This window comes from Heptranchias perlo, chromosome 42 (genome assembly GCF_035084215.1).
Source record: "Heptranchias perlo isolate sHepPer1 chromosome 42, sHepPer1.hap1, whole genome shotgun sequence".
Lineage (NCBI taxonomy): Eukaryota > Metazoa > Chordata > Chondrichthyes > Hexanchiformes > Hexanchidae > Heptranchias > Heptranchias perlo.
In genome coordinates, this window is record NC_090366.1 from 14,680,367 (window position 1) to 14,705,366 (window position 25,000).

General features: G+C 59.4%; 1 protein-coding gene across 1 annotated transcript in view; it reads left to right on the forward strand.

Moving 5' to 3' along the window:
• The first annotated feature begins 1,500 nt into the window (after nt 1–1,500).
• The window catches only part of LOC137306251 (potassium-transporting ATPase alpha chain 1), a 38,467-nt gene continuing 14,967 nt past the window's right edge, over nt 1,501–25,000 (forward strand). The window contains exons 1-12 of the mRNA XM_067975401.1: nt 1,501–1,602; nt 10,098–10,157; nt 11,271–11,474; nt 12,408–12,521; nt 14,618–14,752; nt 15,529–15,646; nt 16,491–16,759; nt 18,521–18,719; nt 19,673–19,782; nt 20,656–20,790; nt 21,694–21,886; nt 23,723–23,898. Of these exons, the coding sequence (XP_067831502.1) occupies nt 1,501–1,602; nt 10,098–10,157; nt 11,271–11,474; nt 12,408–12,521; nt 14,618–14,752; nt 15,529–15,646; nt 16,491–16,759; nt 18,521–18,719; nt 19,673–19,782; nt 20,656–20,790; nt 21,694–21,886; nt 23,723–23,898 (1,815 nt within the window). The remainder of the gene's footprint in view (nt 1,603–10,097; nt 10,158–11,270; nt 11,475–12,407; nt 12,522–14,617; nt 14,753–15,528; nt 15,647–16,490; nt 16,760–18,520; nt 18,720–19,672; nt 19,783–20,655; nt 20,791–21,693; nt 21,887–23,722; nt 23,899–25,000) is intronic.

The window sequence follows — 25,000 nt, forward strand, 5'->3', positions numbered from 1 at the left end:
TACACAGTCAGGGTGACTTTCAGCACCAATATGTAGCCATCGCCCTCTCGCGATCCTGCACGGGCGTGAAGGGCCAGCCTGGGCTGTGCTCAATTCCCTGCCCCATTGTGCGGCTCTGTTACCCCCCCCCGGTCACCTTAAAGAAACTGATTAACGTTTTTCAGGCTTTGTGAAAGAGAGACTCCCATTTCTATCGGGCCTTTCACCACCTCAGGACGTCCCAAAGCGCTTTACAGCCAATGAAATACTTTCTGAAGTGCGGTCACTGTTGTAATGTAGGAAACGCGGCAGTCAATTTGCGCACAGCAAGATCCCACAAACAGCGATGTGATAAATGACCCAGATCATCTGATTTTTTTTTAGTGATGTTGGTTGGGGGATAAATATCGGCCCAGGACACCGGGGAGAACTCCCCTTGCTCTTCTTCGAAATAGTGGCCGTGGGATCTTTTACATCGACCTGAGAGGGGCAGACGGGCCCTCGGTTTAATGTCTCATTCGAAAGACGGCGCCTCCGACAGTGCAGCGCTCCCTCAGTACTGACCCTCCGACAGTGCGGCGCTCCCTCAGTACTGACCCTCCGACAGTGCAGCGCTCCCTCAGTACTGACCCTCCGACAGTGCGGCGCTCCCTCAGTACTGACCCTCCGACAGTGCAGCGCTCCCTCAGTACTGACCCTCCGACAGTGCGGCGCTCCCTCAGTACTGACCCTCCAACAGTGCGGCGCTCCCTCAGTACTGACCCTCCGACAGTGCGGCGCTCCCTCAGTACTGACCCTCCGACAGTGCGGCGCTCCCTCAGTACTGGCACTGGGAGTGTCGGCCAGGATTGTGGGGCTCGAGTCTCTGGAGTGGGGGCTCGAACCCACGACCTCCTGACCCAGAGGCGAGAGAGGGAGAGAGAGACCCACTGAGCCAGGGCTAACGCCTGTGTTGAAAGGGGCAATCCTCCCTCAGGCCACCCCGCAAAACACACAAAAAATGGGAGAGGAGGGGATGTCCAGCTGCTAATTATCCAAGTGTCTCCCAACGTTTAATCAATAATCCTTTTCAACATTACTGAGCGAGGTTATATCACTCAGTACGACCCCATCAGGCTGAGAACTGATTGAGCACCAGGAGGGACTCCGTTTCGAAGGATTGTTTGGGACAGAACGATATCCAATTAAGAATTTCTCCGCTCGTGTAATGAGACGGCTTTGACCCCAGGTCACAGAGGGTGAGAGGTCATTGTCTGACCCACTGTCCCCCCCACCCAGTCCCCCATCAGAGAGCGGAGACTCTTCAGCCCCTCTGTCCCTAAGAACGGGTTCAATCCTGGGCGCGATGCCCCACGTAGTTGAATATCTTGCGCCCCTTGCAGTCTGATGAATGGGGCCGGTTGAGTGAGGGGTCGGAGGTCTCCCGTGGAAACCCCCACCCCGGACCCCAGCGAGAGCCAACTTGGGGAACAAAAGTAAGTCCCTGACAAGAGTGTGTGTGTTTTTTCAGGAAAGTTGGAGATGTACCAGATGGAGGGGCAGCCGGGGGCTGGGGGAGAGATGAAGAAGAAAAAAATGAAGAAGAAAGAGAGGCTGGAGGGCATGAAAAAGGAGATGGACATCGTAAGTAGAGACGTAGAATATGCCTCCATATCATCCCAACACACTGAGCCACATGATCCCTCTCCCCTCAGAGCTCGGCCGAGTCCAACTCGGTGTCTCACCCTATACTGGAGACATTTCACCCCACACACCAAATCCCCCAATCCCCACCGTCTCCCCAATCCCACCGTCTCCCAATCCCCACCGTCTCCCCAATCCCCACCGTCTCCCCAATCCCACCGTCTCCCCAATCCCCACCGTCTCCCCAATCCCCACCGTCTCCCCAATCCCCACCGTCCTCCCCAATCCCCAACAGTCTCCCCAATCCCCACCGTCTCCCCCAATCCCCACCGTCTCCCCAATCCCCACCGGTCTCCCCAATCCCCACCGTCTCCCCAATCCCACCCGTCTCCCCAATCCCCACCGTCTCCCAATCCCCACCGTCTCCCCAATCCCCACCGTCTCCCCAATCCCCACCGTCTCCCCAATCCCACCGTCTCCCCAATCCACCCAAATCCCCAATCCCCACCGTCTCCCCAATCCCCACCGTCTCCCCAATCCCACCGTCTCCCCAATCCCCACCGTCTCCCCAATCCCCACCGTCTCCCCAATCCCACAAATCCCCAATCCCCACCGTCTCCCCAATCCCACCGTCTCCCCAATCCCCACCGTCTCCCCAATCCCCACCGTCTCCCCAATCCCACCGTCTCCCCAATCCCACCAAATCCCCCAATCCCCACCGTCTCCACAATCCCCACCAAATCCCCAATCCCACCGTCTCCCCAATCCCCACCGTCTCCCCAATCCCACCGTCTCCCCAATCCCCACTGTCTCCCCAATCCCCACCGTCTCCCCAATCCCCAATCCCCACTGTCTCCCCAATCCCCACCGTCTCCCCAATCCCCACCGTCTCCTCAATCCCCACCGTCTCCCCAATCCCACCGTCTCCCCAATCCCCACCAAATCCCCCAATCCCCACCGTCTCCCCAATCCCCACCGTCTCCCCAATCCCCACCGTCTCCCCAATCCCCACCGTCTCCTCAATCCCCACCGTCTCCCCAATCCCACCGTCTCCCCAATCCCCACCGTCTCCTCAATCCCCACCGTCTCCCCAATCCCACCGTCTCCCCAATCCCACCGTCTCCCCAATCCCCACCAAATCCCCCAATCCCACCGTCTCCCCAATCCCCACCGTCTCCCCAATCCCCACCAAATCCCCCAATCCCCACCGTCTCCCCAATCCCCACCGTCTCCCCAATCCCCACCGTCTCCCCAATCCCCACCGTCTCCCCAATCCCCACCGTCTCCTCAATCCCACTCTCCCCGCGTTCCATCACTCTCCCCGCGTTCCCTCACTCTCCCCACGTTCCCCTCACTCTCCCCACGTTCCCATCACTCTCACCGCGTTCCCATCACTCTCCCCGCGTTCCCCTCACTCTCCCCGCGTTCCCTTCACTCTCCCCGCGTTCCCCTCACTCTCCCCGCGTTCCCCTCATCCTCTCCCCGCGTTCCCCTCACTCTCCCGCGTGCCCATCACTCTCCCCGCGTTCCCCTCACTCTCCCCGCGTTCCCCTCACTCTCCCCGCGAGCCCATCACTCTCCCCGCGAGCCCATCACTCTCCCCGCGTTCCCTTCACTCTCCCCGCGTGCCCATCACTCTCCCCGCGTTCCCCTCACTCTCCCCGCGTTCCCCTCACTCTCCCCGCGGTTCCCATCACTCTCCCCGCGAGCCCATCACTCTCCCCGCGTTCCCTTCACTCTCCCCGCGTTCCCCTCACTCTCCCCGCGTTCCCCTCACTCTCCCCGCGTTCCCATCACTCTCCCCGCGAGCCCATCACTCTCCCCGCGTTCCCTTCACTCTCCCCGCGTTCCCCTCACTCTCCCCGCGTTCCCCTCACTCTCCCCACGTTCCCATCACTCTCCCCGCGAGCCCATCACTCTCCCCGCGTTCCCCTCACTCTCCCCGCGTTCCCATCACTCTCCCCACGTTCCCATCACTCTCCCCGCGTTCCCCTCACTCTCGGCGCATTCCCATCACTCTCCCCGCGTTCCCCTCACTCTCCCCGCATTCCCCTCACTCTCCCCGCGTTCCCTTCACTCTCCCCGCGTGCCCCTCACTCTCCCCGCATTCCCCTCACTCTCCCCGCGTTCCCCTCACTCTCCCCGCGTTCCCTTCACTCTCCCCGCGTTCCCTTCACTCTCCCCGCGTTCCCTTCACTCTCCCCGCGTTCCCCTCACTCTCCCCACGTGCCCATCACTCTCCCCGCGTTCCCTTCACTCTCCCCGCGTTCCCCTCACTCTCCCCGCGTTCCCTTCACTCTCCCCGCGTACCCCTCACTCTCCCCGCGTTCCCATCACTCTCCCCGCGTGCCCTTCACTCTCCCCGCGTGCCCATCACTCTCCCCGCGTGCCCATCACTCTCCCCGCGTTCCCCTCACTCTCCCCGCGTGCCCATCACTCTCCCCGCGAGCCCATCACTCTCCCCGCGTTCCCTTCACTCTCCCTGCGTGCCCATCACTCTCCCCGCGTTCCCTTCACTCTCCCCGCGTGCCCATCACTCTCCCCGCGTTCCCTTCACTCTCCCCGCGTGCCCATCACTCTCCCCGCATTCCCATCACTCTCCCCGCGTGCCCATCACTCTCCCCGCGTGCCCATCACTCTCCCCGCGTGCCCATCACTCTCCCCGCGTGTCCATCACTCTCCCCGCGTTCCCTTCACTCTCCCCGCGTGCCCATCACTCTCCCCGCGTTCCCTTCACTCTCCCCGCGTTCCCTTCACTCTCCCCGCGTGCCCATCACTCTCCCCGCGTTCCCCTCACTCTCCCCGCGTTCCCCTCACTCTCCCCGCGTTCCCATCACTCTCCCCGCGTTCCCTTCACTCTCCCCGCGTTCCCCTCACTCTCCCCGCGTGCCCATCACTCTCCCCGCGTTCCCTTCACTCTCCCCGCGTTCCCTTCACTCTCCCCGCGTTCCCCTCACTCTCCCCGCGTGCCCATCACTCTCCCCGCGTTCCCTTCACTCTCCCCGCGTTCCCTTCACTCTCCCCGCGTGCCCATCACTCTCCCCGCGTGCCCATCACTCTCCCCGCGTGCCCATCACTCTCCCCGCGTTCCCTTCACTCTCCCCGCGTGCCCATCACTCTCCCCACGTGCCCATCACTCTCCCCGCGTTCCCCTCACTCTCCCCGCGTTCCCCTCACTCTCCCCACGTGCCCATCACTCTCCCCGCGTTCCCCTCACTCTCCCCGCGTTCCCTTCACTCTCCCCGCGTTCCCCTCACTCTCCCCGCGTTCCCATCACTCTCCCCACGTGCCCATCACTCTCCCCGCGTTCCGTTCACTCTCCCCGCGTTCCCCTCACTCTCCCCGCGTTCCCTTCACTCTCCCCGCGTTCCCCTCACTCTCCCCGCGTTCCCATCACTCTCCCCGCGTTCCCATCACTCTCCCCGCATTCCCATCACTCTCCCCACGTGCCCATCACTCTCCCCGCGTTCCCCTCACTCTCCCCACGTGCCCATCACTCTCCCCGCGTTCCCCTCACTCTCCCCACGTGCCCCTCACTCTCCCCGCGTTCCCTTCACTCTCCCCGCGTGCCCATCACTCTCACCGCGTTCCCATCACTCTCCCCGCGTTCCCCTCACTCTCCCCGCGTTCCCCTCACTCTCCCCACGTTCCCATCACTCTCCCCGCGTTCCCCTCACTCTCCCCGCGTTCCCATCACTCTCCCCGCATTCCCATCACTCTCCCCGCGTTCCCATCACTCTCCCCGCATTCCCATCACTCTCCCCGAATTCCCATCACTCTCCCCACGTGCCCATCACTCTCCCCGCATTCCCATCACTCTCCCCGCGTGCCCCTCACTCTCCCCGCGTTCCCTTCACTCTCCCCGCGTGCCCATCACTCTCCCCACGTGCCCATCACTCTCCCCGCGTTCCCCTCACTCTCCCCGCGTTCCCATCACTCTCCCCGCATTCCCATCACTCTCCCCGAATTCCCATCACTCTCCCCACGTGCCCATCACTCTCCCCGCGTGCCCATCACTCTCCCCGCGTTCCCCTCACTCTCCCCGCGTGCCCATCACTCTCCCCGCGTTCCCCTCACTCTCCCCGCGTTCCCTTCACTCTCCCCGCGTTCCCCTCACTCTCCCCGCGTGCCCATCACTCTCCCCGCGTTCCCCTCACTCTCCCCGCGTTCCCCTCACTCTCCCCGCGTTCCCTTCACTCTCCCCGCGTTCCCTTCACTCTCCCCGCGTTCCCTTCACTCTCCCCGCGTGCCCATCACTCTCCCCGCGTTCCCCTCACTCTCCCCGCGTGCCCATCACTCTCCCCGCGTTCCCCTCACTCTCCCCGCGTGCCCATCACTCTCCCCGCGAGCCCATCACTCTCCCCCGCGTTCCCTTCACTCTCCCCGCGTGCCCATCACTCTCCCCGCGTTCCCTTCACTCTCCCCGCGTGCCCATCACTCTCCCCGCGTTCCCTTCACTCTCCCCGCGTGCCCATCACTCTCCCCGCATTCCCATCACTCTCCCCGCGTGCCCATCACTCTCCCCGCGTGCCCATCACTCTCCCCGCGTGCCCATCACTCTCCCCGCGTGTCCATCACTCTCCCCGCGTTCCCTTCACTCTCCCCGCGTTCCCTTCACTCTCCCCGCGTGCCCATCACTCTCCCCGCGTTCCCCTCACTCTCCCCGCGTTCCCCTCACTCTCCCCGCGTTCCCATCACTCTCCCCGCGTTCCCTTCACTCTCCCGGCGTTCCCCTCACTCTCCCCGCGTGCCCATCACTCTCCCCGCGTTCCCTTCACTCTCCCCGCGTTCCCATCACTCTCCCCGCGTTCCCTTCACTCTCCCCGCGTTCCCTTCACTCTCCCCGCGTGCCCATCACTCTCCCCGCGTGCCCATCACTCTCCCCGCGTGCCCATCACTCTCCCCGCGTTCCCCTCACTCTCCCCGCGTTCCCTTCACTCTCCCCGCGTGCCCATCACTCTCCCCGCGTGCCCATCACTCTCCCCGCGTGCCCATCACTCTCCCCGCGTGCCCATCACTCTCCCCGCGTTCCCCTCACTCTCCCCCGCGTTCCCCTCACTCTCCCCGCGTTCCCCTCACTCTCCCCGCGTTCCCATCACTCTCCCCGCGTTCCCCTCACTCTCCCCGCGTTCCCATCACTCTCCCCGCATTCCCATCACTCTCCCCACGTGCCCATCACTCTCCCCGCGTTCCCTTCACTCTCCCCGCGTTCCCCTCACTCTCCCCGCGTTCCCATCACTCTCCCCACGTGCCCATCACTCTCCCCGCGTTCCCTTCACTCTCCCCGCGTGCCCATCACTCTCACCGCGTTCCCATCACTCTCCCCGCGTTCCCCTCACTCTCCCCGCGTTCCCCTCACTCTCCCCACGTTCCCATCACTCTCCCCGCGTTCCCCTCACTCTCCCCGCGTTCCCATCACTCTCCCCGCGTTCCCATCACTCTCCCCGCATTCCCATCACTCTCCCCGAATTCCCATCACTCTCCCCACGTGCCCATCACTCTCCCCGCATTCCCATCACTCTCCCCGCGTGCCCCTCACTCTCCCCGCGTTCCCTTCACTCTCCCCGCGTGCCCATCACTCTCCCCACGTGCCCATCACTCTCCCCGCGTTCCCCTCACTCTCCCCGCGTTCCCATCACTCTCCCCGCGTTCCCTTCACTCTCCCCGCGTGCCCATCACTCTCCCCGCGTTCCCCTCACTCTCCCCGCGTGCCCATCACTCTCCCCGCGTTCCCCTCACTCTCCCCGCGTTCCCCTCACTCTCCCCGCGTTCCCTTCACTCTCCCCGCGTTCCCCTCACTCTCCCCGCGTGCCCATCACTCTCCCCGCGTTCCCCTCACTCTCCCCGCGTGCCCATCACTCTCCCCGCGTTCCCCTCACTCTCCCCGCGTTCCCCTCACTCTCCCCGCGTTCCCTTCACTCTCCCCGCGTTCCCTTCACTCTCCCCGCGTTCCCTTCACTCTCCCCGCGTGCCCATCACTCTCCCCCGCGTTCCCCTCACTCTCCCCGCGTGCCCATCACTCTCCCCGCGTTCCCCTCACTCTCCCCGCGTGCCCATCACTCTCCCCGCGAGCCCATCACTCTCCCCGCGTTCCCTTCACTCTCCCCGCGTGCCCATCACTCTCCCCGCGTTCCCTTCACTCTCCCCGCGTGCCCATCACTCTCCCCGCGTTCCCTTCACTCTCCCCGCGTGCCCATCACTCTCCCCGCATTCCCATCACTCTCCCCGCGTGCCCATCACTCTCCCCGCGTGCCCATCACTCTCCCCGCGTGCCCATCACTCTCCCCGCGTGCCCATCACTCTCCCCGCGTGTCCATCACTCTCCCCGCGTTCCCTTCACTCTCCCCGCGTTCCCTTCACTCTCCCCGCGTGCCCATCACTCTCCCCGCGTTCCCCTCACTCTCCCCGCGTTCCCCTCACTCTCCCCGCGTTCCCATCACTCTCCCCGCGTTCCCTTCACTCTCCCGGCGTTCCCCTCACTCTCCCCGCGTGCCCATCACTCTCCCCGCGTTCCCCTCACTCTCCCCGCGTTCCCTTCACTCTCCCCGCGTTCCCCTCACTCTCCCCGCGTTCCCTTCACTCTCCCCGCGTTCCCTTCACTCTCCCCGCGTTCCCCTCACTCTCCCCGCGTGCCCATCACTCTCCCCGCGTTCCCATCACTCTCCCCGCGTACCCATCACTCTCCCCGCGTTCCCTTCACTCTCCCCGCGTGCCCATCACTCTCCCCGCGTGCCCATCACTCTCCCCGCGTTCCCTTCACTCTCCCCACGTGCCCATCACTCTCCCCGCGTTCCCTTCACTCTCCCCGCGTTCCCCTCACTCTCCCCGCGTTCCCTTCACTCTCCCCGCGTTCCCCTCACTCTCCCCGCGTTCCCATCACTCTCCCCGCGTTCCCCTCACTCTCCCCACGTGCCCATCACTCTCCCCGCGTTCCCCTCACTCTCCCCACGTGCCCATCACTCTCCCCACGTTCCCCTCACTCTCCCCACGTTCCCATCACTCTCCCCGCGTTCCCCTCACTCTCCCCGCGTTCCCATCACTCTCCCCACGTTCCCATCACTCTCCCCGCGTTCCCCTCACTCTCCCCGCGTTCCCATCACTCTCCCCGCGTTCCCCTCACTCTCCCCGCGTTCCCCTCACTCTCCCCACGTTCCCCTCACTCTCCCCGCGTTCCCCTCACTCTCCCCACGTGCCCATCACTCTCCCCGCATTCCCATCACTCTCCCCGCATTCCCATCACTCTCCCCTCGTGCCCATCACTCTCCCCGCGTGCCCCTCACTCTCCCCGCGTTCCCTTCACTCTCCCCGCGTGCCCATCACTCTCCCCACGTGCCCATCACTCTCCCCGCGTTCCCCTCACTCTCCCCGCGTGCCCATCACTCTCCCCACGTGCCCATCACTCTCCCCGCGTTCCCCTCACTCTCCCCGCGTGCCCATCACTCTCCCCACGTGCCCATCACTCTCCCCGCATTCCCATCACTCTCCCCTCGTGCCCATCACTCTCCCCGCGTGCCCCTCACTCTCCCCGCGTTCCCTTCACTCTCCCCGCGTGCCCATCACTCTCCCCGCGTGCCCATCACTCTCCCCGCGTTCCCTTCACTCTCCCCGCGTTCCCTTCACTCTCCCCGCGTTCCCCTCACTCTCCCCGCGTGCCCATCACTCTCCCCGCGTTCCCCTCACTCTCCCCGCGTTCCCCTCACTCTCCCCGCGTTCCCTTCACTCTCCCCGCGTTCCCTTCACTCTCCCCGCGTGCCCATCACTCTCCCCGCGTTCCCCTCACTCTCCCCACGTTCCCCTCACTCTCCCCGCGTTCCCCTCACTCTCCCCGCGTTCCCTTCACTCTCCCCGCGTTCCCCTCACTCTCCCCGCGTTCCCATCACTCTCCCCGCGTTCCCTTCACTCTCCCCGCGTTCCCCTCACTCTCCCCGCTTTCCCTTCACTCTCCCCGCGTTCCCCTCACTCTCCCCGCGTTCCCTTCACTCTCCCCGCGTGCCCATCACTCTCCCCGCGTTCCCCTCACTCTCCCCGCGTTCCCCTCACTCTCCCCGCGTTCCCCTCACTCTCCCCACGTGCCCATCACTCTCCCCGCGTTCCCCTCACTCTCCCCGCGTGCCCATCACTCTCCCCGCGTGCCCATCACTCTCCCCGCGTTCCCCTCACTCTCCCCACGTGCCCATCACTCTCCCCGCGTTCCCTTCACTCTCCCCGCGTTCCCCTCACTCTCCCCGCGTTCCCTTCACTCTCCCCGCGTTCCCCTCACTCTCCCCGCGTTCCCTTCACTCTCCCCGCGTGCCCATCACTCTCCCCGCGTTCCCCTCACTCTCCCCGCGTTCCCCTCACTCTCCCCACGTGCCCATCACTCTCCCCGCGTTCCCCTCACTCTCCCCGCGTGCCCATCACTCTCCCCGCGTGCCCATCACTCTCCCCGCGTTCCCTTCACTCTCCCCGCGTTCCCTGACCCTGCCTCACTCACGGCTCCTGCTCTTCTCCCTCAGGATGACCATGAGATAAGCATTGAAGAGCTGGAGGAGAAATATGATACGAGCATCGAGAGGGTGAGTGAGAAACCGGGAGCCGGGAGAAGGAAAATATCCCAACTCTCTCCCCCAGAAAGTGCCTGAGGTTGGGGTTAATTGGACCTTTCATGACTGAGCTCGATAGATTTTTTCTGGGTGAGGGTCTCGAGGGATATGGAACAAAGTGGGGTAAATGGGGTTAGGGTACAGATTGGTCATGATCTAATTAAATGGTGGAACAGGCTTGAGGGGCTGAATGGCCTCCTCCTGTTCCTATGTACTGAATTGTTTCAGTGTTCTGTCATTTAAGGGCGTAAACCAGGCGTGGGATTCACCCACCACATCATGGGGTACGGGTCCCACACACACTGACTCTCACTGGGGTACGGGTCCCACAGACACCGACTCTCACTGGGGTACGGGTCCCACACACACCGACTCTCACTGGGATACGGGTCCCACAGGCACCGACTCTCACTGGGGTACGGGTCCCACAGACACCGACTCTCACTGGGGTACGGGTCCCACACACACCGACTCTCACTCATGATTTTGAACCCCTCGATTAACCTTCTCTGCTCTAAGGAGAACAATCCCAGCTTCTCCAGTCTCTCCACATAACTGAAGTCCCTCATCCCTGGTCCCATTCTGGTAAATCTCCTCTGCACCCTCTCCAAGGCCTTGACATCCTTCCTAAAGTGCGGTGCCCAGAATTGGACACAATACTCCAGCTGGTGCCTGAACAGTGATTTATAACAGAGTGTCTATTGACACCATCGTGTCAGCCAACGAGTTGGAAGCAGGGGTGGGATTTACAGCAGGACTCACAGCAAACAGTCTTCAGAGTCTATTGAAACAGAGTCTTCTTGCACTGCAGCAAACGGAACTCGTGACCGAAACTACAGCAAAGTCTCCCGATAATAGCAGGATTATTCGTCCGGTGGAATGCAGTGAGTGGAGGATAGTTGCATATTACAAATGACGTGGGTAACATTGATCCCAGTCACTTACAGCGATGATTGACGGGGCAATTACCCAATCGGCATGCACTTGTGGTGTCCCTCTATCTGCAGCCGATTTATAAAGATTGCTTACTTTTTCTCTGTCATTGATTTTTTTCTCTCTCTCCTTCCTTTCAACCAACGACCGCAGGGACTGAGCAACGCAAAAGCCCAGGAGGTGTTGATACGAGACGGACTCAATGAGTTGAAACCTCCCAAGGGGACCCCAGAGTACGTGAAGTTTGCCAGGCAGCTGGCCGGCGGACTTCAGTGCCTGATGTGGGTGGCGTCTGTTATCTGTTTCATTGCCTTCGGGATCGAGCAAGCCCGCGGGAATATCGCCAGCTACGACGATGTGAGTGTCCGACGGGGTGGGGCGGGTGGGGGGAGGGAGGTGGGGCAAAGGGTTTCCCCGCCCGGGGGGACAGGGCGAATAACCCGGAGCAGAGACGCTCGACCTAACCGGTGGGGGGCTCCCATCGATCCCGCCCTCTCCCAGCTGCACTGGAGGCCCGTGTCAGAGCTGGGCACGACCCCCAGGTTCACAGAGGGTGAGAGGTCGGCGTCTGACCCACTGTCCCCTCCCCCCATCAGGGAGAGGTGACCCCTCATCCTCTCTGTCTGGGGCTGGGTTTGGCCCCCAGATTTTCTGATAAGTTGGGTGGGTGGGATTGAGGGAGAAGGTGGGTAGATGGGATTGAGGGAGATGGGGAGAAGGTGGGATTGAGGGAGATGGGGAGAAGGTGGGATTGAGGGAGAAGGTGGGTCGGTGGGATTGAGGGAGATGGGGAGAAGGTGGGATTGAGGGAGATGGGGAGGAGGTGGGATTGAGGGAGATGGGGAGAAGGTGGGATTGAGGGAGATGGGGAGAAGGTGGGATTGAGGGAGATGGGGAGAAGGTGGGATTGAGGGAGATGGGGAGAAGGTGGGATTGAGGGAGATGGGGAGAAGGTGGGATTGAGGGAGATGGGGAGAAGGTGGGATTGAGGGAGATGGGGAGAAGGTGGGATTGAGGGAGATGGGGAGAAGGTGGGATTGAGGGAGATGGGGAGAAGGTGGGATTGAGGGAGATGGGGAGAAGGTGGGATTGAGGGAGATGGGGAGAAGGTGGGATTGAGGGAGAAGGTGGGTAGATGGGATTGAGGGAGATGGGGAGAAGGTGGGATTGAGGGATACGGGGAGAAGGCGGGTAGGAAAGATTTGGGATTGTCAGGTCCAGTGACCCTTACCTGTTGCTACATGTTCTGTGCTCCCTCTCTGCTCACACTCTCTCGCCTCTATTTTTAAGCTGTACCTCGCTGTAACCCTGATTGCCGTGGTGGTGGTGACCGGCTGTTTTGGTTACTACCAGGAGTTTAAGAGCACGAACATCATCGCCAGCTTCAAGAACCTGGTGCCTCAGGTAAAACTCAAGACCAAACGTAGAGACTCTGGCCGCTGGTGTCGGCCGTGGTTCAGTGAGTCTCTCCCTCTCTCTCTCCCCCTCTCTCTCTCTCTCCCTCTCTCACTCCCCCTCTCTCTCTCTCTCCCTCTCGCCTCGGAGTCAGAAGGTCGTGGGTTCGAGCCCCCACTCCAGAGTCTCGAGCCCCATAATCCAGGCTGACATTCCCCAGTGCCCAGTACTGAGGGAGCACCGCACTGTCGGAGGGTCAGTACTGAGGGAGCGCCGCACTGTCGGAGGGTCAGTACTGAGGGAGTGCCGCACTGTCGGAGGGTCAGTACTGAGGGAGCGCCGCACTGTCGGAGGGTCAGTACTGAGGGAGCGCCGCACTGTCGGAGGGTCAGTACTGAGGGAGCGCCGCACTGTCGGAGGGTCAGTACTGAGGGAGCGCTGCACTGTTGGAGGTGCCGTCTTTCGGATGAGACGTTAAACCGAGGCCCCGTCTGCCCCTCTCAGGTGGATGTAAAAGATCCCACGGCCACTATTTTGAAGAAGAGCAGGGGGGAGTTCTCCCCGGTGTCCTGGGGCCGATATTCATCCATCAAACAACATCACTAAAAAAGACAGATGATCTGGTCATTTATCACATTGCTGTTTGTGGGATCTTGCTGTGCGCAAATTGGCTGCCGCGTTTCCTACGTTACAACAGTGAGCGCACTTCAAAACGTACCTCACTGGGTGTAACGCGTTTTGGGACGTCCTGAGGTGGTGAAAGACACTGTCTATAAATGCAAGTCGTTCCTTCTCTCCCTGGAGTTAATCTCAAACGTGCTGATTTCCACCCCTCAAACTCCCCCTCCTCTTCCTTCCATCGCTAACGCTCGCTGGGGTACAGATTCCACTGGCGCTGGGCGGCCCTCGTAACCTCACCCAAGGCCCCATTCTTCTCTGTGAGAGCCCAGGCAGTGAGCAACATATTTGGCCATGGGGTGCATCACATCCGAACCTGACCCTGTCCTACCCGGACAGCCAATCTCACGCTTTCCAGCACAGGTCACTGGACAGTGACCAGGAGCAGCTGATTTGCCACCTCCCTCCCTAACCCAGGGGCACCAAGACCAGTTGCAAACCCGAATCCGCGCCCTGCAACCAGCTCAAACAACACAGGCCCAGAATGGAACCTGCCCTCTCCCGCTCCGTGTCTCCCGGTCCCACACCGGGCGGTGATCTCCCGCTCCGTGTCTCCCGGTCCCACACCGGGCGGTGATCTCCCGCTCCGTGTCTCTCGGTCCCACACCGGGCGGTGATCTCCCGCTCCGTGTCTCTCGGTCCCACACCGGGCGGTGATCTCCCGCTCCGTGTCTCCCGGTCCCACACCGGGCGGTGATCTCCCGCTCCGTGTCTCTCGGTCCCACACCGGGCGGTGATCTCCCGCTCCGTGTCTCCCGGTCCCACACCGGGCGGTGATCTCCCGCTCCGTGTCTCTCGGTCCCACACCGGGCGGTGATCTCCCGCTCCGTGTCTCTCGGTCCCACACCGGGCGGTGATCTCCCGCTCCGTGTCTCCCGGTCCCACACCGGGCGGTGATCTCCCGCTCCATGTCTCCCGGTCCCACACCGGGCGGTGATCTCCCGCTCCGTGTCCCTCGGTCCCACACCGGGCGGTGATCTCCCGCTCCGTGTCTCCCGGTCCCACACCGGGCGGTGATCTCCCGCTCCGTGTCTCTCGGTCCCACACCGGGCGGTGATCTCCCGCTCCGTGTCTCTCGGTCCCACACCGGGCGGTGATCTCCCGCTCCGTGTCTCTCGGTCCCACACCGGGCGGTGATCTCCCGCTCCGTGTCTCCCGGTCCCACACCGGGCGGTGATCTCCCGCTCCATGTCTCCCGGTCCCACACCGGGCGGTGATCTCCCGCTCCGTGTCCCTCGGTCCCACACCGGGCGGTGATCTCCCGCTCCGTGTCTCCCGGTCCCACACCGGGCGGTGATCTCCCGCTCCGTGTCCCTCGGTCCCACACCGGGCGGTGATCTCCCGCTCCGTGTCTCTCGGTCCCACACCGGGCGGTGATCTCCCGCTCCGTGGGGCTCAGATTCTAACATTGCCGGTTTTGTTTTTAGCAAGCGACCGTGATCCGGAATGGAGACAAGTTTCAGATGAACGCAAACCTCCTGGTGGTGGGCGATCTGGTCGAGATTATAGGCGGAGATCGAGTCCCGGCCGATGTCCGTATTATCACCTCAAATGGCTGCAAGGTGTGTAGTCCCAGAGAGCAGGGCACCAGGTGAGGGGGCGAGGGTCAGGGAGCAGGGCACCAGGTGAGGGGGCGAGGGTCAGGGAGCAGGGCACCAGGTGAGAGGGCGAGGGTCAGGGAGCAGGGCACCAGGTGAGGGGGCGAGGGTCAAGGAGCAGGGCACCAGGTGAGGGGGCGAGGGTCAGGGTGCAGGGCACCTGGTGAGGGGGCAAGGGTCAGGACACCTGGTGAGGGGGCGAGGGTCAGGACACCAGGTGAGGGGGCGAGGGTCAGGGAGCAGGGCGCCTGTTGAGGGGGCGAGGGTCAGGGAGCAGGTCACCAGGTGAGGGTTCAAGAGTCAGGGAGCAGGGCATCAGTTGAGGGGGCGAGGGTCAGGGACAGGGCACCAGTTGAGGGGGCGAGGGTTAGGGAGCAGGGCACCAGGTGAGGGTTCAAGAGTCAGGGAGCAGGGCATCAGTTGAGGGGGCAAGGGTCAGGGAGCAGGGCACCAGGTGAGGGGGCGAGGGTCAGGACACCTGGTGAGGGGGTGAGGGTCAGGGAGCAGGGCACCAGGTGAGGGTCAGGGAGCAGGGCACCAGTTGAGGGGGCGAGGGTCAGAGTAGGAGGGGGAAGGGGAATTGGAGATTAGCAGGAGGGGGGAGGAGTTTTTTGAGGGGCACTGACAGGCCGACCGCTCCTGCTCCCTCAGCCAGCGAGGGGGTGTGGGCAGGTGTAGGGGTCTGGGGTCAGACGGCTGCACCCCCTGGAAGGTGTTCATTTTCCAATCTGTCTCTCCAGGTCGACAACTCCTCCCTGACGGGAGAGTCTGAGCCTCAGTCTAAAAGCCCCGAGTGTACACACGAGAGTCCCCTGGAGACCAAAAACATCGCCTTCTTCTCAACAACCTGCCTGGAAGGTAACGCACGTACCTTGAACTCTCCCTGACCTCTCTCTCCCCCTGACCTCTCCCTCTCCCTGACCTCTCCCTCTCCCTGACCTCTCCCTCCCCGACCTCTCCCTGACCTCTCTCTCCCCCTGACCTCTCCCTCTCCTTGACCTCTCCCTCTCCCTGACCTCTCCCTCTCCCTGACCTCTCCCTCCCCGACCTCTCCCTGACCTCTCTCTCCCCCTGACCTCTCTCCCCCTGACCTCTCCCTCTCCCTGACCTCTCCTTCTCCCTGACCTCTCCCTCTCCCTGACCTCTCTGTGACCTCTCCCTCTCCCTGACCTCTCCCTCTCCCTGACCTCTCTGTGACCTCTCCCTCTCCCTGACCTCACCCTCTCGCTGACCTGTCCCTGACCTCTCCCTCTCCCTGACCTCTCCCTCTCCCTGACCTCTCTGTGACCTCTCCCTCTCTCTGACCTCTCCCTGACCTCACCCTCTCGCTGACCTGTCCCTGACCTCTCCTTCTCCCTGACCTCTCCTTCTCCCTGACCTCACCCTCTCCCTGACCTCACCCTCTCGCTGACCTCACCCTCTCCCTGACCTCACCCTCTCGCTGACCTATCCCTGACCTCTCCTTCTCCCTGACCTCACCCTCTCCCTGACCTCACCCTCTCGCTGACCTGTCCCTGACCTCTCCTTCTCCCTGACCTCTCCTTCTCCCTGACCTCACCCTCTCCCTGACCTCACCCTCTCGCTGACCTATCCCTGACCTCTCCTTCTCCCTGACCTCACCCTCTCCCTGACCTCACCCTCTCCCTGACCTCACCCTCTCCCTGACCTCTCCCTGACCTCTCCCTCTCTCTCTGACCCGCAGGCGTTGCCACGGGGATCATCATTAACACGGGAGACCGGACCATCATCGGGCGAATCGCCAGCCTGGCCTCGGGGGTGGGGAACGAGAAGACCCCCATCGCCATCGAGATCGAGCACTTTGTCGACATCATCGCCGGGCTGGCCATCTTCTTTGGGGCCACCTTCTTCTGTGTGGCCATGGTCATCGGCTACCAGTTCCTGGAGGCCATGATCTTCTTCATGGCCATTGTAGTGGCCTACGTTCCAGAGGGTCTCCTGGCAACAGTCACGGTGAGTGCAGGGGACAGAGGGCAGAGGGCAGGGGGCACAGGGCAGGGAGTGGGGGCAGAGGGCAGGGGGCATGGCGATGGTGGTACAGAGCAGGGGGCACAGGGCAGGGGGCACAGGGAGTGTAATCTCACGTCTATGTGGTCGAGGTCACTCGACAGGTTTGTGGCTTAAGCACGATGTTGGAGCAGAGGAGAATCTTAGAGGTTACAGCAATGAGGGAGGCTATTCGACCCATCGAGCTCGTGCTGGTCTCTGCTATCCACTGCAGTGTTTGACGGGACAGTGTAGAGGGAGCTTTACTCTGTATCTAACCCTGTACCTGCCCTGGGAGTGTTTGATGGGACAGTGTAGAGGGAGCTTTACTCTGTATCTAACCCTGTACCTGCCCTGGGAGTGTTTGATGGGACAGTGTAGAGGGAGCTTTACTCTGTATCTAACCCTGTACCTGCCCTGGGAGTGTTTGATGGGACAGTGTAGAGGGAGCTTTACTCTGTAACTAACCCTGTACCTGACCCTGGGAGTGTTTGATGGGACAGTGTAGAGGGAGCTTTACTCTGTATCTGACCCTGTACCTGCCCCGGGGAGTGTTTGATGGGACAGTGTAGAGGGAGCTTTACTCTGTATCTAACCCTGTACCTGCCCTGGGAGTGTTTGATGGGACAGTGTAGAGGGAGCTTTACTCTGTATCTAACCCTGTACCTGCCCTGGGAGTGTTTGATGGGACAGTGTAGAGGGAGCTTTACTCTGTATCTAACCCTGTACCTGCCCTGGGAGTGTTTGATGGGACAGTGTAGAGGGAGCTTTACTCTGTATCTAACCCTGTACCTGCCCTGGGAGTGTTTGATGGGACAGTGTAGAGGGAGCTTTACTCTGTATCTGACCCTGTACCTGCCCCGGGGAGTGTTTGATGGGACAGTGTAGAGGGAGCTTTACTCTGTATCTAACCCTGTACCTGCCCTGGGAGTGTTTGATGGGACAGTGTAGAGGGAGCTTTACTCTGTATCTAACCCTGTACCTGCCCTGGGAGTGTTTGATGGGACAGTGTAGAGGGAGCTTTACTCTGTATCTAACCCTGTACCTGCCCTGGGAGTGTTTGATGGGACAGTGTAGAGGGAGCTTTACTCTGTATCTAACCCTGTACCTGCCCTGGGAGTGTTTGATGGGACTGTGTCGAGGGAGCTTTACTCTGTATCTAACCCTGTACCTGCCCTGGGAGTGTTTGATGGGACAGTGTAGAGGGAGCTTTACTCTGTATCTAACCCTGTACCTGCCCTGGGAGTGTTTGATGGGACAGTGTAGAGGGAGCTTTACTCTGTATCTAACCCTGTACCTGCCCTGGGAGTGTTTGATGGGACTGTGTCGAGGGAGCTTTACTCTGTATCTAACCCTGTACCTGCCCTGGGAGTGTTTGACGGGACAGTGTAGAGGGAGCTTTACTCTGTATCTGACCCTGTACCTGCCCCGGGGAGTGTTTGATGGGACAGTGTAGAGGGAGCTTTACTCTGTATCTAACCCTGTACCTGCCCCGGGGAGTGTTTGATGGGACAGTGTAGAGGGAGCTTTACTCTGTATCTAACCCTGTACCTGCCCTGGGAGTGTTTGATGGGACAGTGTAGAGGGAGCTTTACTCTGTATCGAACCCTGTACCTGCCCTGGGAGTGTTTGATGGGACAGTGTAGAGGGAGCTTTACTCTGTATCTAACCCTGTACCTGCCCCGGGGAGTATTTGACGGAGTAGTGACGGACTGATCTCCCACACAGGTCTGCCTCTCCCTCACCGCGAAACGCCTCGCTCGCAAGAACTGTGTGGTGAAGAATCTGGAGGCAGTGGAGACCCTGGGCTCGACCTCAGTCATCTGTTCTGACAAGACTGGAACCCTGACCCAGAATCGCATGACAGTCTCTCATCTCTGGTTCGACAATTTCATCCACTCAGCCGACACCACCGAGGACCAATCAGGTAACAGGGCTGAACGCTTGCACTTTTAGAAACATTCAGAGAGTTTGTCGTTCGCTGAAGGGCAGCAAATCGTCTCTTTATAAAGGGGTCCCTGATGGTGAGACCCTCTGTTTATAAGGGGCCGGGACTCAGTGGGTCTCTCTCTCTCGCCTCTGAGTCAGAAGGTCGTGGGTTCGAGCCCCCACTCCAGAGACTTGAGCCCCAAAATCTCAGGGCGACACTCCCCCAGTGCCCAGTACTGAGGGAGCGCCGCACTGTCGGAGGGTCAGTACTGAGGGAGCGCTGCACTGTCGGAGGGTCAGTACTGAGGGAGCGCCGCGCTGTCGGAGGGTCAGTACTGAGGGAGCGCCGCACTGTCGGAGGGTCAGTACTGAGGGAGCGCCGCCCTGTCGGAGGGTCAGTACTGAGGGAGCGCCGCACTGTCGGAGGGTCAGTACTGAGGGAGCGCCGCACTGTCGGAGGGTCAGTACTGAGGGAGCGCCGCACTGTCGGAGGGTCAGTACTGAGGGAGCGCTGCACTGTCGGAGGGTCAGTACTGAGGGAGCGCCGCACTGTCGGAGGTGCCGTCTTTCGGATGAGACGTTAAACCGAGGCCCCGTCTGCCCCTCTCAGGTGGATGTAAAAGATCCCACGGCCACTATTTTGAAGAAGAGCAGGGGGGAGTTCTCCCCGGTGTCCTGGGGCCAATATTTATCCCTCGACCTACATCACTAAAAAAACATGATCTGGTCATTTATCACATTGCTGTTTGTGGGATCTTGCTGTGCACAAATTGGCTGCCGCGTTTCCTACATTACAACAGTGACCGCACTTCAAAAATGTACTTCATTGGGTGTAAAGCGCTTTGGGACGTCCTGAGGTGGTGAAAGACGCTGGAGAAATGCAGGTTCTCTCTCCTTTTACTGTCACAGACTGACCATGGGGCTAAATTTGGACTCTTGCTTTTTTTTCAGGCCACAGTTTTGACCAGACCTCAGAAACATGGAGAGCTCTGTCCAGAGTTGCCACTCTGTGTAACCGGGCCATCTTCAAACCCAATCAGGATGGGATTCCTATCCCAAAGGTAAGGGGCGAGTGGGCTGGACAATTCCCCGCTCCGTGTCTCTCAGTCCCACACCGGGCGGTGATCTCCCGCTCCGTGTCTCTCGGTCCCACACCGGGCGGTGATCTCCCGCTCCGTGTCTCTCGGTCCCACACCGGGCGGTGATCTCCCGCTCCGTGTCTCTCGGTCCCACACCGGGCGGTGATCTCCCGCTCCGTGTCTCCCGGTCCCACACCGGGCGGTGATCTCCCGCTCCGTGTCTCTCGGTCCCACACCGGGCGGTGATCTCCCGCTCCGTGTCTCTCGGTCCCACACCGGGCGGTGATCTCCCGCTCCGTGTCTCCCGGTCCCACACCGGGCGGTGATCTCCCGCTCCGTGTCTCCCGGTCCCACACCGGGCGGTGATCTCCCGCTCCGTGTCTCTCGGCCCCACACCGGGCGGTGATCTCCCGCTCCGTGTCTCCCGGTCCCACACCGGGCGGTGATCTCCCGCTCCGTGTCTCTCGGCCCCACACCGGGCGGTGATCTCCCGCTCCGTGTCTCTCGGTCCCACACCGGGCGGTGATCTCCCGCTCTGTGCTGTATAAATTCATGTCCTTTCTTGCTTACATCTTATGGTCTCCAGTTGTGCAGAAAAACATCAATATTTTCAGGATAGTAACAGGAACAACGATATCGAGTCCGCCATTTACAGCGATAAAGTGAATCTCAATATACGTGAGTCTGTGGAGCTTCGGGGATATCTCTCGGACAGATGTTGTACTGTTTGCTGTCTCACAGTCTTTAATTTGAAGATTTAACGACAGAATTTAATATAAAGTGGAATTTTATGTCAGTCATGCTTGGGCGTGAAATGATTTATTTCCCTATCTCCCCCGACTCTTTGCCACTTAGAGGGAAGTCATCGGCGACGCCTCGGAAACGGCCCTGCTGAAATTCACCGAACTCACCATCGGAAACGTGTGTGATTATCGAAACCGCTTCAGAAAGGTCTGCGAGATTCCCTTCAACTCCACAAACAAGTTCCAGGTGAGGGGCGCAGGGGTGCGAGGTAAACACAGGGCGGCAAACATTGGGGTCGTTCCCCTCAGGGCCAAGACAGGGACTCTGGGTCAGAGTCTGGGTCAGAGTCTGGGTCAGTACAGGTCAGAGTCTGGGTCAGAGTCTGGGTCAGTACAGGTCAGAGTCTGGGTCAGAGTCTGGGTCAGTACAGGTCAGAGTTTGGTCAGAGTCTGGGTCAGTACAGGTCAGAGTCTGGGTCAGAGTCTGGGTCAGTACATGACACAGTCTGGGTCAGTACAGGTCAGAGTCTGGGTCAGAGTCTGGGTCAGTACAGGTCAGAGTCTGGGTCAGAGTCTGGGTCAGTACAGGTCAGAGTCTGGTCAGAGTCTGGGTCAGTACAGGTCAGAGTCTGGGTCAGTACATGACACAGTCTGGGTCAGTACAGGTCAGAGTCTGGGTCAGAGTCTGGGTCAGTACAGGTCAGAGTCTGGGTCAGAGTCTGGGTCAGTACAGGTCAGAGTCTGGTCAGAGTCTGGGTCAGTACAGGTCAGAGTCTGGGTCAGTACATGACACAGTCTGGGTCAGTACAGGTCAGAGTCTGGTCAGAGTCTGGGTCAGTACAGGTCAGAGTCTGGGTCAGAGTCTGGGTCAGTACAGGTCAGAGTCTGGGTCAGAGTCTGGGTCAGTACAGGTCAGAGTCTGGGTCAGAGTCTGGGTCAGTACAGGTCAGAGTCTGGGTCAGAGTCTGGGTCAGTACAGGTCAGAGTCTGGGTCAGAGTCTGGGTCAGTACAGGTCAGAGTCTGGGTCAGAGTCTGGGTCAGTCCAGGTCAGAGTCTGGGTCAGTTATGGAAACACCGGGATAGACCAGTTGGGCCGAATGGCCTGTTTCTGTGCTGTCGATTCTGTGTAATTGTGTGTAATTCCGGCAGCTGTCGATCCATGAGATGGAAGATCCCCTGGACCTCCGCTACCTGTTGGTGATGAAGGGAGCACCAGAGCGTATCCTTGAAAAATGTTCCACCATCATGATCAAGGGTCAAGAGCTGCCTTTGGACGAGCAGTGGAAGGAGGCGTTTCAGACGGCGTACATTGATCTCGGCAGCCTGGGAGAGAGAGTGTTGGGTAACAACAACAACTTGCATTTATATAGCGCCTTTAACGTAGTAAAACATCCCAAGGAGCTTCACAGGAGCGTAAATCAGACAGAATTTAACACCGAGCCACATCAGGAGATATTAGGACAGGTGACCAAAAGCTCGGTCAAAGAGGTAGGTTTTAAGGAGCGTCTTAAAGGAGGAGAGAGAGAGAGGGGGAGAGGTTTAGGGAGGGAATTCCAGAGCTCAGGGCCCAGGCAGCTGAAGGCACGGCCGCCAATGGTGGAGCGATGGGAATCGGGGGATGGACAAGAGGCCAGAATTGGAGGAGCGCAGAGATCTCGGAGGGTCGTAGGGGCTGGAGGAGGTCACAGAGATAGGGAGGGATTTGAACACGAGGATGAGAACTTTAAAATCGAGGCGTTCCCGGATCGGGAGCCAGTGTAGGTCAGCGAGCACAGGGGGTGATGGGTGAACGGGACTCGGTGCGAGTTAGGATACGGGGCGGCAGAGTTTTGGATGAGCTGGAGTTTACGGAGGGTGGGAGGCCGGCCAGGAGAGCATTGGAATAGTGGACACCATTGTTAGAGAGTGTGTCGTTCTAACTTATAAGATACTCCTCAAAGTAACAGCATTTCTTGCTGGTGTTTGTCGTGTCCAGTGATAATTATTACAGCACTGATGGCAAATCCTTTGCGGGGAAATTCAAAATCCACTCCAATCCCTGCGCTCAGTGTAATTGCTTGGACAAACCTTCAAATTCCAAAGTCTCTCTCCTAACACTGACCCTTTTATGCCTCTTTCCCAACCCTGCGACCTGAGATCTTGCACGTTGAACAGCGTTACCTCAGTCAACTCACCAAAAAATAACTTTTTTTAATGAGTTCTTTATTTTAAGGCAGGTTCCCCTGTTGAAACTTTCCCAGGCAGCTGGCCATCCTTCAAGGCTGGAGTGAACAAACGCAGCTTTGTGGTCTGCTGCTCGTCAGCTAAAGACTCTCTCTGCCGACGATTAAACTTCCTCACCAGAATTTACAGCACAGAAACAGGCCATTCGGCCCAACTGGTCTATCCCGGTGTTTAGGCTCCACACGAGCCTCCTCCCTCCCTACGTCATCTCACCCTATCACCATATCCTTCTATTCCTTTCTCCCTCATGTGTTTATCCAGCTTCCCCTTAAATCCATCTACACTATTCACCTCAACTACTCCTTGTGGGAGCGAGTTCCACATTCTCACCACTCTCTGGGTAAAGAAGTTTCTCCTGAATTCCCGATTGGATTTATTAGTGACTATCTTATATTTATGGCCCCCTAGTTCTGGTCTCCCCCACAAGTGGAAACATTTTCTCTACATCTACCCTATCGAACCCCTTCATAATTTTAAAGACCTCTATCAGGTCACCCCTCAGCCTTCTCTTTTCTAGAGAAAAGAGCCCCAGCCTGTTCAGTCTTTCCTGATAGTTATAACCTCTCAGTTCTGGTATCTTCTGACTAAGTCTCCAGTGCCTCTATATACTTTTTGTAATATGGAGACCAGAACAGTGCTCCAAGTGTGGTCTAACCAAGGTATATGGAGACCAGAACTGTACACAGTGCTCCAAGTGTGGTCTAACCAAGGTATATGGAGACCAGAACTGTGCACAGTGCTCCAAGTGTGGTCTAACCAAGGTATATGGAGACCAGAACTGTGCACAGTGCTCCAAGTGTGGTCCAATCAAGGTAGATGGAGACCAGAACTGTACACGGTGCTCCAAGTGTGGTCTAACCAAGGTATATGGAGACCAGAACTGTGCACAGTGCTCCAAGTGTGGTCTAACCAAGGTTCTATTCAGTTTAATATAACTTCTCCCTCCTCTGCCCAGGATTCTGCCACATACACATGACGGAGAAGGAATTTCCCCGAGGATACAATTTTGACACAGATGAGATGAATTTCCCCACCACTGGGCTGTGTTTCGATGGCCTGATCTCGATGATCGACCCCCCCAGGGCCACCGTACCAGACGCTGTCGTTAAATGCAGAACCGCAGGAATCAGGGTAGGTGGGGCCTGAGGGATCAACAAATCGAGGGGTTCGGGGGGGTTTATATATAGAATAACAGATACCCGGGAGTGAGTTACAGACTGGAATCTAATTGAGGGGTTCGGGGGGGTTATATATAGAATAACAGATACCCGGGAGTGAGTTACAGACTGGAATCTAATCGAGGGGTTCGGGGGGTTTATATATAGAATAACAGATACCTGGGAGTGAGTTACAGACTGGAATCTAATCGAGGGGTTCGGGGGGGTTATATATAGAATAACAGATACCCGGGAGTGAGTTACAGGCTGGAATCTAATCGAGGGGTTCGGGGGGTTTATATATAGAATAACAGATACCCGGGAGTGAATTACAGACTGGAATCTAATCGAGGGGTTCGGGGGGGTTTATATATAGAATAACAGATACCCGGGAGTGAATTACAGACTGGAATCTAATCGAGGGGTTCGGGGGGGTTTATATATAGAATAACAGATACCCGGGAGTGAGTTACAGGCTGGAATCTAATCGAGGGGTTCGGGGGGGTTTATATATAGAATAACAGATACCCGGGAGTGAGTTACAGGCTGGAATCTAATCGAGGGGTTCGGGGGGTTTATATATAGAATAACAGATACCCGGGAGTGAGTTACAGGCTGGAATCTAATCGAGGGGTTCAGGGGGTTTATATATAGAATAACAGATACCCGGGAGTGAGTTACAGACTGGAATTTAATCGAGGGGTTCGGGGGGGTTTATATATAGAATAACAGATACCCGGGAGTGAGTTACAGACTGGAATTTAATCGAGGGGTTCGGGGGGTTTATATATAGAATAACAGATACCCGGGAGTGAGTTACAGGCTGGAATCTAATCGAGGGGTTCGCGGGGGTTTATATATAGAATAACAGATACCCGGGAGTGAGTTACAGGCTGGAATCTAATTGAGGGGTTCGGGGGGTTTATATATAGAATAACAGATAACCGGGAGTGAGTTACAGGCTGGAATCTAATCGAGGGGTTCGGGGGGGTTTATATATAGAATAACAGATACCCGGGAGTGAGTTACAGGCCGGAATCTAATCGAGGGGTTCGGGGGGGTTTATATATAGAATA